General features: G+C 45.0%; 1 protein-coding gene across 11 annotated transcripts in view; it reads right to left on the minus strand.

The window, feature by feature from the left end:
* FHOD3 (formin homology 2 domain containing 3) overlaps positions 1-19,531 on the minus strand; it is a 491,067-nt gene that overhangs the window by 262,238 nt on the left and 209,298 nt on the right. For all 11 annotated transcript variants that reach the window (XM_082354165.1, XM_082354171.1, XM_082354169.1 and 8 more), the window contains one exon: positions 15,733-15,838. In XM_082354165.1, the coding sequence (XP_082210291.1) occupies positions 15,733-15,838 (106 nt within the window). The remainder of the gene's footprint in view (positions 1-15,732; positions 15,839-19,531) is intronic.

Here is a 19,531-nt window from a genome sequence, read left to right on the forward strand (position 1 = left end):
AAAAAAGAAAAGCTGAATTTTGAAAAGCAAACATCTTGAACGACTGAGCAAAGAATAACCGAAAAACAGTTTTCTGTGTCTTTGAAATGGATTCTATAGGATTGAAGTACTTAAAATTTATCAACCACCTTTGGAAACATAATGCTGATGCAAGCAAAGTTGAGAGAAAAAACAGGATTTCGGGATTTTCATCCAAAGCCCAACTTAATACAGTGTTTTTGTGTATATCCATCCTCACTTGATGGCTCCTATCCTCAGAGCACTGCCAAGTTCCTTGCGGCGAGGGGCCTCAGCTGGAGCCCTCCCCCTCCCACCGCTGCTCTCTGCACAGGGCAAGGGCCGGATGCGTGAACATGTGAAGGAGTGAACGGTGTGGATGTGGAGGAAGATGAGCAAAAACCACTTCTGAAGACTTGCCCCAGAGCCCCTGTGCCCGGTCAACCATCTCTAATTCATGGGCAAGATGACCCATGTGATTGCTTACCAACTTCCCTTTTCTTCCTAAAACTCAGCCCAGGGACTTCCCCGGTGCTCCAGTGGCTAAGACTTCATGCTCCCAATGCAGGCGGCCCGGGTTCGATCCCTGGTCAGGGAACTAAGATCCCACATGCCGCAACAAAGATCCTGCGTGCCGCAATGAAGATCCTGCGTGCCACAACGAAGACCAGGTGCATCATGTACCACAATGTTCATTGCAGCACTATTGCAATAGCCAGGACATGGAAGCAACCTAAGTGTCCATCGACAGATGAATGGATAAAGAAGATGTGGCACATATATACAATGGAATATTAGCCATAAAAAGAAACGAAATTGAGTTATTTGTAGTGAGGTGGATGAACCTAGAGTCTGGCATACAGAGTGAAATAAGTCAGAAAGAGAAAAACAAATACCGTATGCTAACACATATATATGGAATCTAAAAAAAAAAAAAAAAAGAAATGGTTCTGAAGAACCTAGGAGCAGGACAGGAATAAAGATGCAGACGTAGAGAATGGACTTGAGGACACGGGGAGGGGGAATGGTGGGCTGGGACGAAGTGAGACAGTGGCATGGACATATGTACGCTACCAAATGTAAAATAGACAGCTAGTGGGAAGCAGCCGCATAGCACAGGGAGATCAGCTCTGTGCTTTGTGTCCACCTAGAGGGGTGGGATAGGGAGGGTGGGAGGGAGACGCAAGAGGGAGGGGATATGGGGATATATGTATACATATAGCTGATTCACTTTGTTATACAGCAGAAACTAACACACCATTAAGCAATTATACTCCAATAAAGATGTTAAAGAAAAAAAACTCATGTTTTTTTTAACATGTAAAGATGTTAAAAAATAATAATAATAATAATAAAAGACGTGATGCAGCCAAATAAATAACTATTTAAAAAAAGAAAAATAAAACTCAGCCCAATCTTTTTCAGACCTCCATGTCCTCTCCTGATGCTGGCATACTGGAAACACTGAACTTCCTTCTGGATCACCTTCTCCTTTAGTTGCCCATTGGTGTGCAGCACAGAGCCCTTTAACTGCACGGGCCTGGACTCCACCAGTAGTTGAGAGGTCCCAGGGAGCAGCCACTACCCTAGTGAGGGGTCTCAGGAAAGCGTGAGAGACGATGACTCCAGCAGCAGGGCACCGCGGGGGGCTCCGCTGGAATGGGCGGCAGGCATGTGGTTGCCTGTAAGGCCCAAGAAGAAAATACAAAGTCATTGTCCTCATGAAGCCTTCTCCTAATGGCTCCCCAAGATGTCGGCCTCTTGTGAGGTCACATGGTATTTTGTACCAATTTCAGTCCATCCAGATGGCTTTGTATGGCAATTGTTTGTATGTAACTGTATTCACTTCCTTTTGCTATATAACAGATTAGCTATATAACAAGCTTAGCAGCCTAAAACAACACATATTGATTATCTCACAATTTCCATGGGGCAGGAGTCCAGGCACAGCTTAACTGGGTCCTCTGCTCAGGGTGTCTCAAGGCTGCAATCAAGGTGTCATCTGGGGCTGTGGTCCCATCTGAGGCTTGGGCTCGCCTTCCAAGCTTATGTGGTTGTTGGCGGCATTAGTCTCCTTGCAGCTGTAGAACTCACGGCAACTTGCTTGTTCAAGGTCAACAGAAGAGCGTGTCCCATGCGGAATGAGCTTCCTTTTAACGGGTTCAAATTCAACTGATTTGGGACCTTAATTACACCTGTAAAACCCTTTCGCCTTTACCATATAATGCAATCTAATCATGGTTTTGTGATAGTCACACATCCATCATAATCACAGGTCTTGTCCACACTCAAGGGGAGAGGATTATACAGGGCATAGACCAGGGGGAAGGAATCTTTTGGGCCATCTTAGAACACTGACTTGACCACAGTATGCCTGTCACTTTCCCAACTAAATTTAAGCTTACTCTCCTTAGCACCTTATTCTTGGACTTAACAGCACAACTTGTAATTATTTAGTTTGTATCGTTCTCTGCTTGTCTATACTCAGGCCCCAAAGTGACTAACTCAGGTAAGGTAATCAGGTCACACTCACTGACGAATGAATGAACCAGCCCAACTTCATTTACTGAGGCCTCCAACCAGAGACAAATTAGAGCCACAAACTAACAAAAAGCAACGAAATATAAAATTGGGAGGAGGTCAATCTTCTTGCAACCCTCCAGTTAAGACCTGGTGGAAAAGACAGGAAGAGCATCTGGAACGAAGGGTGCAAGGCAGCTAGGTGCACACAGGGAGAGAAACTATTTGGACGAGGGTGGTGGTATGGAGAGACACCAGGGAAGTCAAGAAAGCAGCCAAGAAGGTGACCCTGTTGTGGGCCTCTCCTCATAGCTCCCAACCCACTTCTCCAGCCCAGCCATGTTTAAGTAGTGAGTCCAACCCACGATGTTTCTGTGAGTTCTCTGAGCTCCCAGTCCTCAGGCTCTGGAGACAGAGCAAGCCCACCACTGTCCCCTGTGCTCCTGACCTCACCATGTACAGATGAATTCCTGGATAGAAACCAACACTCACCCTGCTAATTCTTCAAACTCTTGCAGATAAATTTGAATGCTGGCCCCGAAATGACTAAGGGCAGTTTATCTTTCTATTCAATGACTTGGCTGGAATCTATGCCATGTAACCAGATGGTCTTCTTTGAAATTTTCTGAAAAAGGACAACATAGGCTTGGTGGTGGCCTAGGGAATCCTATAACGACTGCTACAGAACATGCAGAAGAGGGAGAGTCAAATGGCTCTGCTTCCATCCCTTCTGCTTTTTATGTTTTACTTAGAATCACAGAAATCTCAGAGCTGGAAGGGATCGATGAGATCACCCAGAAGCACCCTACCAACCCTAGCAGCCCTAACAGGCCATCAACCTGGGCTCTGGTGGGACATTTCCAATGCAAAGCAGTGTGTTCTGTGGTGGGAAAACTAATTGTCCCACACACCTGTCTGAAATCAACTCAACAAACATTCCGAAAATGTCTAGTGTTCCCCAGAATAAGCAAATACCATATTTGGTATCCTGCTCTCACTCCCCACCTCTCAAGCTGTTGACAGACATCACTAATCAGTCATGGCACTCTTTCCTGCTGATGCTGGATGTGGCTTCAGAATTCTCAACAGAATGCTCCAGAAAGTCACCACTGATCAGTTTACATTGGCAAGAGAAATCAACTCATTTTCCAACTCTCTTCTTGGAGCTCGTCTTCAGTCAAAAACCACTTTCCTGTAACTCCTACTCATTGCTCCTAATCTGCCTTTAAAAGCAACAATTTTGTCCCTTCCTCCAAAACCAACCCTTACTTATCTAACTACATCTAAACTTATTCCCTACTTAAACCCTTGCAGGATCAAGGCCAGCTCCAAGGACAGGGTTACCTGGGAGAGAAAGGAGTCGAGCTGTAATTCTGGGACAGTCAGGTGCCCTCATAGTGTTTCAGGAAACCCTGGAGCCAAGAAGGCCCTGGGGGCAGAGATGAGTGTGTGCGGTGTGGGCCACGGAGCACCGTTCTGCCTGCGGGAACTGACTCCAGAAATGAGTCAGGCCAGCTTAGCACTGGAGTGGCTTTGGCAGAGCCTGGCTTTCAGGAGCTGGGGAAAGAAGAGGCAGGGGGAAGGAAGCAAGGGATAAAACGGTTGACGTAACAAGGGTACCAAAAACCGACTCAGAGGAAAACCCTCCAAATCACACTTCATCATTTAGCATATGACTGCTGTCCCCCCATTTTACATCTTCTGCACACTTATCCACAATCACTCAGAAAACAAGACAGAGCTCTGTGTCATGTCTCTGGGGACTCCCCTTTCTCTCTCTCTCTCTCTCTCTCTCTCTCTTTCTTTCTTTCTTTCTCTCTCTCTCTTTTTCTTTCTTTCTTCCTTCTTTCCTTTCTTTCTTTCTTCCTTTCTTTCTTTCTTCATCAAATAGACAGAGCTCTGTGTCATGTCTCTGAGGACTCCCCTTTCTTTCTCTCTCTCTCTCTTCTTTCTCTCTCTCTCTCTTTCTTCTTTCTTTCTTTCTTTCTTTTTTCATCAAATAGAGCTCTGTGTCATGTCTCTGGGGACTCCCCTTTCTCTCTCTCTCTCTTTCTTTCTTTCTCTCTCTCTCTCTTTCTTTCTTTCTTTTTTCATCAAATATCTGTTGAAGATCTACATGACACCAAAGAGCAGGCTGGAGCTGGGGCCACAAAGTTTGTGAGCTCCTGACACCAAGGAACTCATAACATATCTATTTTGGTGGCAGGTATATAATTCCTTGAGAACCAAAACCAGTTATGAAGTATAACCCATTTTTGTGCGTATTTTACCTTAGGAAATCATGACAAATTTAAAATCAAGATATATACTGAATCTGAAAAAGAATATATATACACACATATATATAACTGAATCACTTTGCTGTACACCTGAAACCAATACAACATTGTAAATTAACTATACTTCAATAAAGAAAATGGTAAAAATATCAAGATATTCACTATATTGATGAACTGAACTAGTAAGCTTATTAAAAAGAAAAATTCAATAATTTGGCATTTTTTTCTAAGTACCAAAAACAAATCAACGTGTGCTGTATTGTTTCCAAAACAAGAAGATCTGGTGAGCTAAAGCTTCAGATTAGCAAGTCCAGGCTGTCGAATTCTTAGTACAAACAAGCAGCTTCCTCAAGAGTTGTGAGTTCTCTTCCCTGCAGACATTCTATCATTCATCTACTCTCTCCTTCAGCCACTTTTCACTGAGCTCCTAAAATGTGCCTGGCATCAAGGATGGGAACTGGCATGAAGGCAGCCAAGTATGGTGCAGGGAATTAGCCTAGGGTCTCTGGGCTATAGTCTATACTCAACAAATATTTATTGTCAGTGAGGTGAGTGTCAAGATCAGGGTATACACCATTGTAAAGCAATTATACTCCAATAAAGATGTTAAAAAAAAAAAAAAGATCAGGGTATGCAGAGAGCGCCAAAATACCAGAGGGGCAATGGAAGGTCTCCTGCAGAATACTGTATCTGAGCCTCATCCTGAGGACAAGCAGGAAGCAAGGGATAAAGCGCGAACCAGGTGAGGAGGGGTGAGGCTGAGGCCAGGGAGAGGGCTGAACAGGTACACAAGGGTAGGACCAAGATGGGCGCTACCCACATGGGAGGGCCAGGACTTCATCTGAGGATGAGAGAAGCCACTAGCCATGTACGCCAAGGACCGAGGAGACAAGCTGGGCACTGTAGAAGGTCAACCAGGCAACAGGGGGCAAAATGGACCATGGAAGGCAGGGTTGAAAGCAGAGAGACTAGGACTAGTCTCTCTCTAGCAGAGAGACTAGTTAGCGGGCTAGGAGAGCAGATCAGGAAGGAAAAAAAATGATGGTCTAACCTCAGACTCTAAAACTGGGAATGAAAAGAGATGCAAGGACTTGAAAGGGGGTGAAGGGTAGAAGAGCCCAAATTTGATGGTTGATGATTACAGAGAGTGAGTGAGAGAGAGGGGTCTGGGAGGCCCCCCGTAGTACTTGAATATGATGGATGACTGTACTCTTCATCCATATGCTGGATAGAGCCATGGGGTGCTGGCCGGGGGGTGAAGCTGTCGGGTTGGGGTTTGGACATGGTGCACTGGGGACACCCAGGACACGCCAGCTCCGCAGATCTGAGGTGCTGCAGAGTGACCTGGGCTTGGGGACCTTGTACACATCAGCGGCTGGGGGAGTCACAGTGCCCAGAGAAAGAGCGGTACCCTGCAGGAGGCTGGTCCAATCTACCAAGAGCCCTCAAAACTCCAAAAGGCAAGAATCTATGAACACAGAAACTGACATTTCCCCAGGAAATCCCAGCCAGGAAAATAACTTTAATCCATGTTTGAGGCTAGGTTTAAAATTTGCTTAAGACATTCTATTCTATCGTAAGCCTGGATTTGTAAGTAGAAACCGTATAAAGGACCATATGTGAGATAAGGTTATAGCCAAGGAAATAACAATTGTGATTCAAGGTACACCTCGCCAGCAGTTCCTCTGGAAAAGTCCACTGAACAAGGAGAGAAGAATGGAGTGCAGAGGCACATCTTCGGTGTAAATAAAGTGGAAAAATTCCTGATGAACACAGAGCAACGAGATTCAGTCGCGGAAAATTCCACACATAGGAATGGCCAAATAGCTCTGTTTTTCTTTTTTCCTTCTCATCTCAGATAAAAGAAGAAGATGGGGGCTGCTAATGGAGAGGAAAATTCTGGAGAAATCTCTTTGGCTGAGACTATGACAGGGTGAAGTGCTCGAATGCACGAGTGCACAAAATAGCAAGGGCTTTTAGGGGGTTTTTGGCAAGGGGGTTGGGTTTTGGGTTTTTTTTACCTTGATCTGCAAACCGGCCTGAATTTCTGGAGGGCTGTGACTCTACACAGAACGCGAGGTGAATTTTAAAGAAGCATCTTATCAATCCAGGAACAAGTCAAGCTTAAATTATGATAATAATATTAAGTTAAACCATTCAGCTTTGCCATTTCTATGGTAACAAAAAAATGGTCATGGACTTCCCTGGTGGTCCAGTGGTTGAGAATCCGCCTGCCAATGACACGGGTTCGAGCCCTGGTCCAGAAAGATCCCCCATGCCGCGGAGCAACTAAGTCCGTGCGCCACAACTACAGAAGCCTGTGCTCTAGAGCCTGCAAGCCACAACTACTGAGCCTGCGTGCCTAGAGCCCGTGCTCCGCAACGAGAAGCCACTGCAATGAGAGCCCGCGCACCGCAACAAAGAGTAGCCCCGACTCACCACAACTAGAGAAAGCCCGCACAAAGCAACCAAGACCCAACGCAGCCAAAAATAAATTTAAAAAAAAATTTTTTTTTAAATGGTCACATATCAGCAATTTCACATGATTTGGCCTAATGATGCTCCAGGTCGGGGATAATGTTGACCAGGTAGACCTAGCCGTGTATTGCTTCATAAAGACCATCCTGTGAAGTGCTTCTGTACTACTTAACAGAATTGAACAGAATTAATCATTGATTTTTACTTCAGAAAAATTAAAACTTGAAAGAAAAGCCTTATTCGTTCTAAGGTAAACTTACCAATATAAGTGTCATCTAATTATAGGGAAAAAATACCTTGCAAGGGAGTGAAGAGGATAGCCAAAATCATGTTTAAAGCTGGAGGTACTCATCTAGAGTTAGATGCTAAAAGCAGATACCCTGCTTGCTGCCCAGTGTGGCGAAGGGCTCAGGGTCATGCATGTTGCCTGCCTCACCTGCGGTCTAACCCAGCACCTGCCTCTCTTACCTGAGAACCCAGAGGAAAAACAAAGGGCACTTTGTCCCATCGAAGTTCAGGACCCAGCTCTGGTCTTCCCTCGCTCCCTCACCCACCTGACCCCACGTTCCTGCAAGCAGTGCTGCAGACTGAGGGCCTGGCAGGGCCCAGAGCATAAATGATGATGATTCTGATGAGTTCGCACTTCCAGAAAAATAGCAGCACAACCAGAAGCCTCCAAACCCCCTTCTTACCAACCTACCCAAATGACCGATGAGAAGCACAAGTGAAGAAGAGATTCCACGAGCCCTGAGACTGGGGTAACAACCACACACCATGGCCTTTGAGGGGTCCATCTAGATACACCAGAGACTGCATGCAGCTGGCCGTGGGGAATGGTATGTCCAGCAACCAGCTCCCTCTCCTGGGAGAAAGTCCTGGAGAAAAGCTGGGCAAGTCCACAGTATCCCATGGTCATGCGGGCCACAGGAAAGACATACAGTACCCCAGCATGAGTCCATTTTTGGCCCCTGTGCCTGAACAGGCTGGGAGAGGAAAGACATAAGTGCAGCTCTAGACTATTCTCTGACCCATTTCTTTAAGAGGGGTGCAGGCCTGACACAGGGTGAGGACGGCAAGGGTGGCAAGAGGGGCCATAGATGGGACACTCAGAGCACTCGGGGTGACCCTTCTGTCACCACACACCAACAGCAGCGGCAGGAGTGACTCAGCCTCCCCCCCCCAGGCAGGGCGGGCTGTGGCTTTCCTGCCCTGACCAAACCCCTCACAGCAGGTTTGTGGCTGGTTCAACCCGGAGGCCATGTCCCCAACAGCGTGCCAGGTGTGTGAGCAGAAAGGTCAGGCCGAGGTGAGATACACCAGGGCACAAAGAACATGAGACACCAAACGCAGAGGTCTCAAAATCTACAGCGGAGAAGAAAAACAAATAAACAAACAAAATGTGGAGACCACGTCCCACAGCTATGAGTGGCCCAGCTTCTCCAGCCATCCCCAGCCCACACGCCACAGTTGGTGAACGCCCAGAACTGACAGACCAAGTGTCCAGCAGGCATGCTACTCATCTAAGTCCTCAAAGGAAGAGTTTCGACATGCAAACACAGAGGAAGAGGAAGCAAACTCTCCCTCAGGGAGAAGGACCTCACCCATGAGCCTGACTGCCTTAACCAAGCGGTTGCCACAGCTGAGGAACCCAGGCCCCAAGACACAGAGTGTTCCCTGATTGAAACAAAACGAGGAGGGCAAGAGAGACCTTTCTTAGATGACGTTCCCAAACCAAGTTTACAAAATAAACAGGAAAAGACCCAAGAGAATCCTTTCATCCTTTCATGTGGTAAATACCAGACCCAATTCAAAAATGAATAAATAAGAAAAAAAAAAATACAAACACACCTGGGGGGATATGCATAAAATTCTGTAACAAACAAGAAGGAAATGCACATTGCACACAAGAGTTAGATGGAGAACTTGCAAAGGATTTGTACCGGGCCATGAAAGAGCATGCAGGCAATAGTTTTGAATTTTTAAATAAGGATGTCAATTCTTCCCAAATTAATGGACAAAATTAACACAATGACAACTAAAATTTACAAGCCACTTTATAAAAATGACTATAAAATTGTCCGTAGGAATAAGTGCACCCTAATCACCAGGAATGACAAAGATTACAAAAAAATGATCATCCCCGGCCTGGGGTAAATAAGCAGAAATGGAGATCACTGGTGGAAACATAAATTCACACATCCCTGGATGGCAAATATTCAAGCAAAAGCAACACAAAAATGTACATACCTTTGAACCCAACAACTCTAAGCAACAGATATTTACTTCTCACAGTTCTGGAGGCTGAATGTCCAAGCTCAAACTGTCCACAGAGTTGGTTTCTCCTGAGGCCTCTCTCCTTGACTTGTAGATGGCCGTCTTCTCCCCGTGTCTTCACATCATCTCCCCCTGGACAGATCTGTGTCTCAATCTCTTCTTCTTATAAGGATACCAGTCATACTGGATCAGGGCCCAATGATCTCATTTTAACTTAATTACCTCTTTAAAGGCTCTATTTTCAAATACAGTCATGTTCTGAGGTATTGGGGGGTCTGATGTCAACATATGAATTTGAGGGGTGCATAATTCAGCCCATTACAGGTAGTTACTGCATTAATATCATTGATTATTATTGATAACAACTGTCATACCTACAATTCAGTCTTTTACTTAGACCTTTCTATGAGCTCTTTAAGCTTCACAACACTCCTATAAAGAAGGTATTAATTATCTCCCTTTTACAGGTGAGGGAGCAGCGGTTTAAAGAAGTTACAGAATTGTGCCAAGGTCTAGGAGCCATCACAAAGCCAGCTGCCAAGGTCCACCGCTCCCTTCCAGGAGACGTGTTTGACAACATATGTACAGGATGCTTCATTTTTGTAAAAGGCATGTGCAAAGCAAGTATGTACATGGGTGGGTAGAATATGGTCTTTGGTTTGTGGGATTATGGGTGATTTTCATGTTTTTCCTTTTTATGCTGTTTGCTTTTCAGACAATTGTGTGCTAACAAATTATACAATAAAAAGTTATAAAAGCTATTTCTGTTTTAAGAAAAATATCTACATCACTCAGTTTTTACAAAGTTTTCTTGTTGGCCATGCCCATCTTTGGCCACCTTTATGTCACTGGCCTTGATGCTCTGACACGCTCATCTCTGCAGGTTCTATTTGGCCCAATGGGTTGCTAATTTGTGCCAGCCAACGTGACTCCTTACTGAAAACGGCCCGTCACATTGACTGACCATGAGGAGAAACATCAAGTGAAGGAAGATTCTGCCCTTGACACTGGTCTCAACTTCCCCCTCACCGGGGGGCTGGTGACAAACACTGCTAGGACACTTGTGCTGTTGTGTCATCCACACAACTGGCCATGTGGCTGCCATGATTGATTCCTGAAGTCTTGACCCAGCAAGAGGTAAGAAAGAGGAAGTTCCCTCCGAGACAGTCCGGTGCACCTCAGGACTAGGGTAAGGGGGTGGAGGAGAGTCAGGCCAGGCTGGAGGGTAGAAAACACAGCAGCCAAGGGATGCTTGATTCAGGAAGTAAGCAGCTCTCCCCCTTCTGTGCTCACCTCCTCACCTTGGTGCCAGTTTGGGCCCCTCCCTACCCTCCCCATATATAGTCTGAACCCAACCTCTGCTCTCCTCTTTTGCTCTAAAATGTCAAAAGATAAACTTTTAAGTTTTCCTGGGATGGAGGATGTTAGTTTAATCATCATTTGATTACCACCTGATCATTTTGTATCACTGCCTGGTTCCTGGTGATGTAGATGCCAACAAAAGCTATCTGACCACAAGTCCTGATCCTCATTAACAGACCCCCTAATACACAAGGCATTTCCCCCTTATTAGTTTAAGTGATATTTGGCAAGGCACTGAAATTCTCTGGTTCCGGTTTTTCCAAAGACACCTGAAATCTGGATTTTTTATGTCAAATCTCCCAATTTTTAAATGTTGACAACCATTAAAACGTTTTTTAAAAACACAGGAGCAAACAAAATATCTGCAGATTTCTCCTAAAATGCAAGGGTTGAGCTAAAGGAGCTCTAAGATCTTATCCAGCTCTGATAATGACTAAGGTGCTTTAGGATTAATGGGTACTTTGCTTTAGGTGAAATGATCAAATCTAATTTTTCCATGTAAAACTAGCCCTTAAAAGGCAGCTTCCCTGGAGGTATAGCCAGAAAAGGCAACTGGTCTCACTGATCCTACTTATCTCTTTCTCTTTCCTTCCCCAAAGCGGATCACCTATATGCAATTTCTAAACACGTACGACATTTTCGATACAGCATACAGTGGTTCAGAGGCAGCACCTCCCAGGGAGCTTCTCCAGGGCAGAGCTGTATCCTGGTTTTATCGGCTCATTCCCAGGGACTGAAAGGGCCCATCGTGAAGGCTCAGCATGTGTGCGGAAAGTTTAAGTTCCCAGGAATATAGCTCTCAAGGTCCTACTTCAATAAGAATAATTGTGAGATATAAAATTCCACTATAGATATATATTAAATACTGGTGATCACACACACACAAACCCTTTAGATCATTAGCTATAGCCATCCAAAAATAATGTCGGATAAATATTATTTCTACATGTGGTGCATTTAAGACCTCTTCCCAGCAGCCGGCTCACATTTCTGGAGAGCGCTAGGCTACACCATAACTCAAAACCTATCTTTACCTCTCAGCAGATACATCCTCAACGCAGAGCAACAGATTCCTGCGCCTTAAAAAAAAAGAGCTGACAGAGGGCTGAGTGCAAAAATAAAGATCATGTAAATGAGTCCTAAAAACATATGTGGAAAGGACTGGGTCCTCCAAATGCTCTTGTTTCCTTTGCATCCGGGGGCCTCACACATGGTCCCATAGAAACCGAGGAAACTTCATGAAGGGCATATGCTCCCCCACAGCACTGTGACAACCGGCCCACCTTACGGCTTGTAAGAGAGTTTTTCAACACTGTCTGGACCCAGTTTTGAGGCTCTGGTTAGAAGTCAGCCAGTCCCCTTCTCCAGCAGCCCAAGTCCACACTCCCAACCCGCAGCCATGTGGGCTTCTCACACGCCAGAGCCCCGGGGCCCACTGACATAATGCAAACTGGCCAATCTTAAACCTGCTCACCCCACCTTGTGTGGAAACCACAACAGAGGTGCCCGCCCTCGCCCTCCACTCTGCTTCCCCCGGGTGGCCCAGAGCGGGCATGATGTGTTCTCCCCGGGGAACGGTGAGTTAACAAAACTAAAAACCACTTCCCAATTTCTCTCTCTTGATCTGCAACAGGCCTCACCATCCTTCACCCAAGGTAATTTGGTTAAAATGAGGTGGGACAAAGAGGCAATTCAAAGGTTGTCCTTGATTGCAAATGTCTGGTGGCTGCCGGCAGCTGATCACAACCTAAAAAAGCCTACATGCCTTCAAGGTCAGGAAGGGGTAACTCAACATGTGGGCTGGGAAAAACGATAGTTTCCTTGTATCAAAACACCAAAGTCACAGCCTAAGAAATCTGTCCTTTACATCCCTCAGAAGTACACTTTCCTGGCACGGGCTTCAGTCAGATACGTCCAAATGTGCTGATGTGTGTGCACACAGTGCCCTGGTTACCCCGAGTCTCCTGAGACTCAGCGGAAGTGGGGTGGGCATGCAAAGGCCCCTCGGCTGCATGGAAAGCAGGACGTCTTGTAATAACCTGAAAGGGAGGGAGTGCTCGCTCGTTTCCCAGGTAACAGATGGTAGCCGTCTGGCCTCCAATAAATAGACATAACTGGAAAATCAAAATCAGAAGGCAAGGCCTTGGTGGTGGCAATGGAAACTCAGAGGCAAGTAAGGGTCTTACCTCGGTGGCATTTTCTTCAGGGACAGAGAAGCAGCAGGTGGCTGGCAGGGTTCTCCCTTGGCTGTGCTTGGGAATTCTGATTCTCAAGCATCGTTACCTGCTTTTGGTACCTTTCCAGGGCAGATCAGAACACTGCAGATTAATAAACCACTGCACACACTGGGGCGGAGAGCCTAGCTGAAGTATCTGTGTCAACACCATCTTTCATTACTGGCAAGTACCATTGGCACAATTCACCATTTGGGACCTTGCACAACCATTGAGCTTACCCTGCCCCTATACGATGATGCACTCAGTGGCAGGGAGGCCCTCTCTCCCTCCAGCCAGGCCACCACCGGGCTGCTTACTGGAAGCCTTTCTCCGCTGGGCTGAGTTTTTCCTTCCCAAGTCCCTCAATGTGGCAGGCACGAGTAACCTGCAGGCACAAAGGCAGGCCTTTCTCTCTTGCTACGTCCCCTTAGAGTCCAGGAAGCCAAACACCCACTGTGCCAGCCTCCCTAGCAGGTACAGGCGGCCATGCAACCCAGTTCTAATCCATGGGAGGTCTGCGGGGGGCTCCTGATGAGAATTTTGCTTTCCTGATAAGAGGGGGCTGACCACCGCTGGCAGAGCCACCCTCCTCGCCACAGCCTTGCACGCAGATGAACAAAGATGCTTACACTGATGATGGCTCTATAAAAATGCACATATACACTCCTAGGTAAGGGTCAGAAGAATAAAGATAAACATGTAGATGGTTATTAGTTCCATACAGGTGTGTGTAGGTCTGTGCACTCATACCAGCACCCACTGGGGAAGACTTTTTTTTTTTGTAAGTTAAAATGATGCATACTTTAAACCTCGCAAAAACTACGCTGACAGTTTGGACCCATTATTCAGAATTAGGCCATTTTAGGTGTATTTCCTTCCATGTGGTTCAACTTATGAGCATCCATGGTATAAGTAACCTGGAAAATAAAATAGAGGAATTGCTCCCACCCTTATTCCTGTGCCGTCCCCTCTTCCAGGTGTTGGGCCAGTGTGGATGGAAATGTAAGGATGAGAATCAAGGCTTGTATGCATTTCTTCAGACACAGAAGGACAGCTGCATTCGGAGGCAACACAGCAGGACAAAGTTTATGGTTAACTTGGTACACATACCATAAAAGCTTCCATATAAATGTTTTAATCATACTGAGACTAGAAATCATAAAATTCATCCATAAAGCATCTCTGCCGACAGCTTATAATGAGGACCTACCACATACCCAGGGAAAGATGGAAGGTAGACAAAAGGAGGTGCCTCCCCAGCCTCACAAATACCATGGAGCTGAGAAACTGAGGATGAGGAACCCTCTCTCACACATACACTTGGCATTTATCAAAATGAACAGAAACAATTAATACTGACTTAAAAATACGTCCCTAAAAATTTTTTTTAATGAGCCCTCAGTTTTCCCTTTTGCTTTTGCCCTTGTTGCAGTGGCTGTCCAGGAGCAGAGAAAATGGGGAAGGATTCAGAGAGTTCGAAGCGCTGGGTCACAACTCAGAACGTAAGGAACCTTCTCAGGGTAAAACACAACAGGAAACTGCAGGCGACTGTTTCATTTTGCCTGCCTCATTCAACTTTAACCAAGGACATTTAATATTAAATCACACGTTTCGTGTATTTTTCCTTCATCCAAGGGAAAGAAAAGGAGGTATTTTTTTTTCCTTATATGAACACGGAGTTGCGGAGTTACAGGCATAGATGCAGAAGGGGGAGCAGAACCTTGATCAGTCGTGATGTGCCCCAGTGCCTAGCCACAGTCCTTGCTCGACTTCACACTAGAGGAAGTGATTTTTTAGGCAAACACTCAACCTCTTTGAGACTCAGATTTTTCAACTGCAAAATGAAGATAATATTGAACTATATTAAATTTTTCCTTTGGTAAGTCAAAACGGTTGATAACAGCTATGTCATATGGTCCAACCTAATAATTCCTGCCCTGCCTATTCACAGATTTTACGGAATCAAATAAAATTATTTATATGAAGGTGCACAAAAATACTCGAACTCTGAAAAGAGCATTAATTTTATGAACTGGAATGGTAATCAGTGCTTCAAACACCACACACGTACCACTTTGTAAAAAATGAAATTACGGAGGTAGCTTTCAGCATCCTTCTTTAAAATGCAAATTCTGGGCCCACCCCAGACCTACCAAGTCAGAAATAGGAGGACCTGGTGAGGAATGTGCGCTTCCTACAGGAACTCCCGGTGATAACCCAAGTCGGTGACAATATTTTTCCCAGTAAATAAATGGCCTCTTCGGTTTTGAGGGGCTTTCTGTTCAAATGCAGGCCTTACCCAAGCCCACTTGGTGTGTACCTTTCCTCACCAAATAAAAGAGATTATAAAGAACCTAGTGTGCAGAATGTTCTTTTCTTAATAACTAGGAAGAGACTACAGGTAAAGGCAGTAAAATGAACTCAGTCACTGATTAGTTACGAGGAATCGGTAAAACCTGAAGGGGTTTTCTTTTGCTACAGGATGTCTTCATCTCCTTACTCCGTAACCAAACCTTTCAAAAAGCTCTCAGTATCGAAGTTCCTGGAGGTGACCCCAGACCCTCCTTGCAGCAGGGGCTGGCCGCCCCATGCCCGGCGTCACTTACCCCTCAGAATGTAGTTCTGATAGTTTTGATCTGCCTCAGCTCCCACCTTGATCAAACACGTCAGACCTTCAGCCACTACAAATTCATGCACCAAATCCTTGTCATCCTGGCAGGAAACAGGGAAAGAGAGAGAAGAAAAAAAAAAAAGACTTCAAATACTGTCCCGGTCCATCCTCCATCCAGGCTGGGCTGTGAAAACTATGTACAAGCCTTTGACGCCAGACCGCGACCTCTGAAGATTGTTCTGCTCTATTCAAATGAGGCATCTTAACTGCTGCCAGAGGAATTTTACAGCCAGTCTTCACATTGTTGTTTGCCAAAGACCAATTATTGCCTTCTGGGCAATCTAATAAAGATAAAGCAAATGAATCCCCCGACTGTCAGGAATACTTATAGTGATCTGTTTTTCATTCTTTAGAAATCACCAGGCTCGTATCCCCACAGGTCCCGAGGGACCAGCCACATGAAGCCTGCTGGGTTTCAACACAGGAAACACTGGGCTGCAGCACAGACCATCATGTAAAGGATTCAAAGCAACTCATGTGTTTCAAAAGACAGTCCCTAAAGATGGTTCCGAGCGTCTTGCAAATGGTATCTGAGAAAGTAGGGGAGCAGTTTCTCCACCTCCCAAGTTGTGCAGCTTGCAGGACAAGCAAGGAGGCAGAGCACAGAACCGGCCGTGTGTCTGGAGCAGCTACACTGTCGCTCAAAAGAGCCACGGCGGTCAGCCTGAAGACCGGATCACAGAAGGCAAGACCTGGAAGGAATCGCAGAAGTCATCTAATCTGGTGGTTCTCAAAGAGAGGTCTCCAGACCCACAAGCACCTGAGCATCACCTGGAAACTTGTTAGAAATGCAAAATACCCAGCCCCACCCTGACTTACTGGATAGGAAACTCCACTGTGGAGCCCAGCAACCTGTGCTTAAAAAGCCCTGTAGGGGATTCAGAGGTGCTCAGATCCTTCTCACCTCTGACTCCCTCACATCAGGATCATCTGCAGAGCTTTAAAAAGGAACAGGAAGCAGGTCCCTGCCCAGATGGGTTTGATCTGAATTTCTGGGGTGGGGCCCAGGCTCTGCTATTAAATTCCCAAGGAAATCCTAAAGGGCAGCCAGTTCAAGAACCACTGATCTAATCCTACCTTCCCTTTACAGATGAAGACTTAAGAGGGGCAAAACTTTGGCCAAGATGACCTCACTATGGTCCAGCCAGCCCCCAAATCCAGTCCTTTGCCTGGAGTACCAAGTTCCATGGAGCTCTATGAGAGGGATTTTTCCACTACTGTTTCAGGAGATTTCCTCAATTGGACACTGCCTTGTCTCAAACACAGCTAGGATACGTTCATCTTCAATTATAACAACAGAGCAAAAATAAAAAACCTCAGTGATGTAAATAGTAGAAAGCTTAATGGAATAATGAAAGGTTATTATTATAGGAATGGTCAGCAACCATGGTTTATCTCCAAAAAAGAAAAAATAATTTAGACAAACTGGCATAATTCTCCCGTCTCCACATTGAAATCAGCCCCTCATTTTAATTTTATGGCATTTTCCAATTATATGGAAGGAGGACGTGAGCTAACGGGGAGATGGGGAGAGGGAAGCAGGGGGCAGGCCAGGCAAATGCTCCCTTTGAACCAAGAACACACTCAAAATTCAGAGGGCACTGGGGGGAGGGGGGAGCACTGCTGTGCCCCGAAGGTAATGAAAGACAGCTGTGTTAACTCAGACTTTAAGCTAATCATGGCGTTGGAAGCAAGAGAAAATGGGACAATATCATGAGTTTTTGGAAAATTACTTTACACTCATATGTATAAAGGAAATAAAAATAATTCTCCCTCCATCCATATTCTTTTCCACCAGCATATGTGAAAAGTGAACATTTAGATGAGCTCATGTCTAGTCAGAAAGTTTTTCCAAGCATGTAACAAATGTTTATTACTTTAAAACTAGATTCACACATGACTTCATGGTGAAAAAGTGAGAACAAGCTCTCAAGAAACCACTCAAGCTAATCACTAATATTAATATAGCAGAGAGCTCACTGTCTGGAAATGGCACTTGGAAAAAAGCACTGGACATTGTTTATAAAAATAATTCAGAACCCTAATATTTATGCACATATGTAGATAAGGCACTTAGAAAATAAAAGTATATGGATGATTAATGTAGAAAATATCTTCCAAATTGGCAATGTACAAGATTTTGAACACACATCTTGAAGTACACAGGCATTAATAAGTGATTTTTAAAACACTGGTTTCTAACTAGAATGAAGTCAACATGTTAACACTAACTGATATGAGATTATCCTTGAATTTCAGAATTCTCTATAATAGCCATATTTTAACCTGTGATCATTTTTTTAAAATGCCTATTAGTCAACGAATATTCAACTCAATCCAAATGACCAATGGTTCTGTTTTTACACCCTTACACTCTAGTTCCAAGAAGAACCTCCACATCCAGAAAACATAAGATATGATGGAGGTGCAGACTGGTGGGTGTGGGAGAAGGTAATCTAAGCCCCAGACAGACTGCAGCCTGTGGAATCCACCCAATACCCAAAGCAACCCTCCCCTGTGTGTTAGAGCTGCTTTGTGCACAGGTCTGTGGTCTTCCAAACAGATTAAACTTTTGGTAGCAAATGGCTTCTTCCTTGCCTACATAATGCCAACAAAGGCTGCTCAAGAATATTTGTTTGCTGAATAAGTGGTAGAAACAGCATCCCTGAGAATTCAGAGAGACAACACTACAGAACAAGCATGGTGAGGGGATGTGAAACAAGACCGACATGTGTTTATTTTATCTTTTAACTTTGTCACCATGGAAAACTTGAAACATATACAAAAGAAGACAGAACAATTTAGTGAACCCCAGGTGCCAATCAACTCATATCAATCCTGTTCCATCTATCACCCCACCCTGTCTGCTGCCATATTAATTTGAAGCAAATCCCAGACATCACATCATCTAATCCATAAATATTCCAATATGTACCTCAAAGGACAGAAAGTCTTTTTAAAATTATGTACTCATAATAAAAAATTAATACTTTCTTAATATTATCAAAAGTCCAGTCGGTGACCAATTCCAACTGTCTCAAAAATAGTGTTTTAAATTTTGTACTAGGATCCAGATAGGAGCCACATGTGGCAATTAGCTGATATAACTTTTATTTATTTATTTATTTATTTTTATGGCTGCGTTGGGTCTTCGTTTCTGTGCGAGGGCTTTCTCTAGTTGCGGCAAGCAGGGGCCCCTCTTCATCGCGGTGCGCGGGCCTCTCACTATCGTGGCCTCTCTTGTTGTGGAGCACAGGCTCCAGACGCGCAGGCTCAGTAGTTGTGGCTCACGGGCCTAGTTGCTCTGCGGCATGTGGGATCTTCCCAGACCAGGGCTCGAACTCGTGTCCCCTGCATTGGCAGGCAGATTCTCAACCACTGCGCCACCAGGGAAGCCCTGATATAACTTTTAAATGTCTTTTAATTCATCTCTTTTTTTCCCTTGAAATTTGTGTGTTGAAGAAACTAGATCATTTGTCCTACAGAGTAGTCTACATTCTGGATTTTGTTGATTACATGCCTGCTGTGTGGTTTAACATGTGCCTCTGTCCTAGATCATTTGTAAATTGGTTACTGCACAGAAAGGCAGGATCAGATCCAGAGCTGATTTCTTTGGCTTGACCACATCCTCAACGGCAGTGCAAGTTTCCATGAGAAGGCATGTAATATCTGATTGTATCTCACTTCCATCATGTCAGCAGATCCTGATGCTTGATACCTAGATCCATTCATTC

Source organism: Balaenoptera borealis, assembly GCF_965194805.1.
Source record: "Balaenoptera borealis genome assembly, chromosome: 14".
NCBI lineage: Eukaryota > Metazoa > Chordata > Mammalia > Artiodactyla > Balaenopteridae > Balaenoptera > Balaenoptera borealis.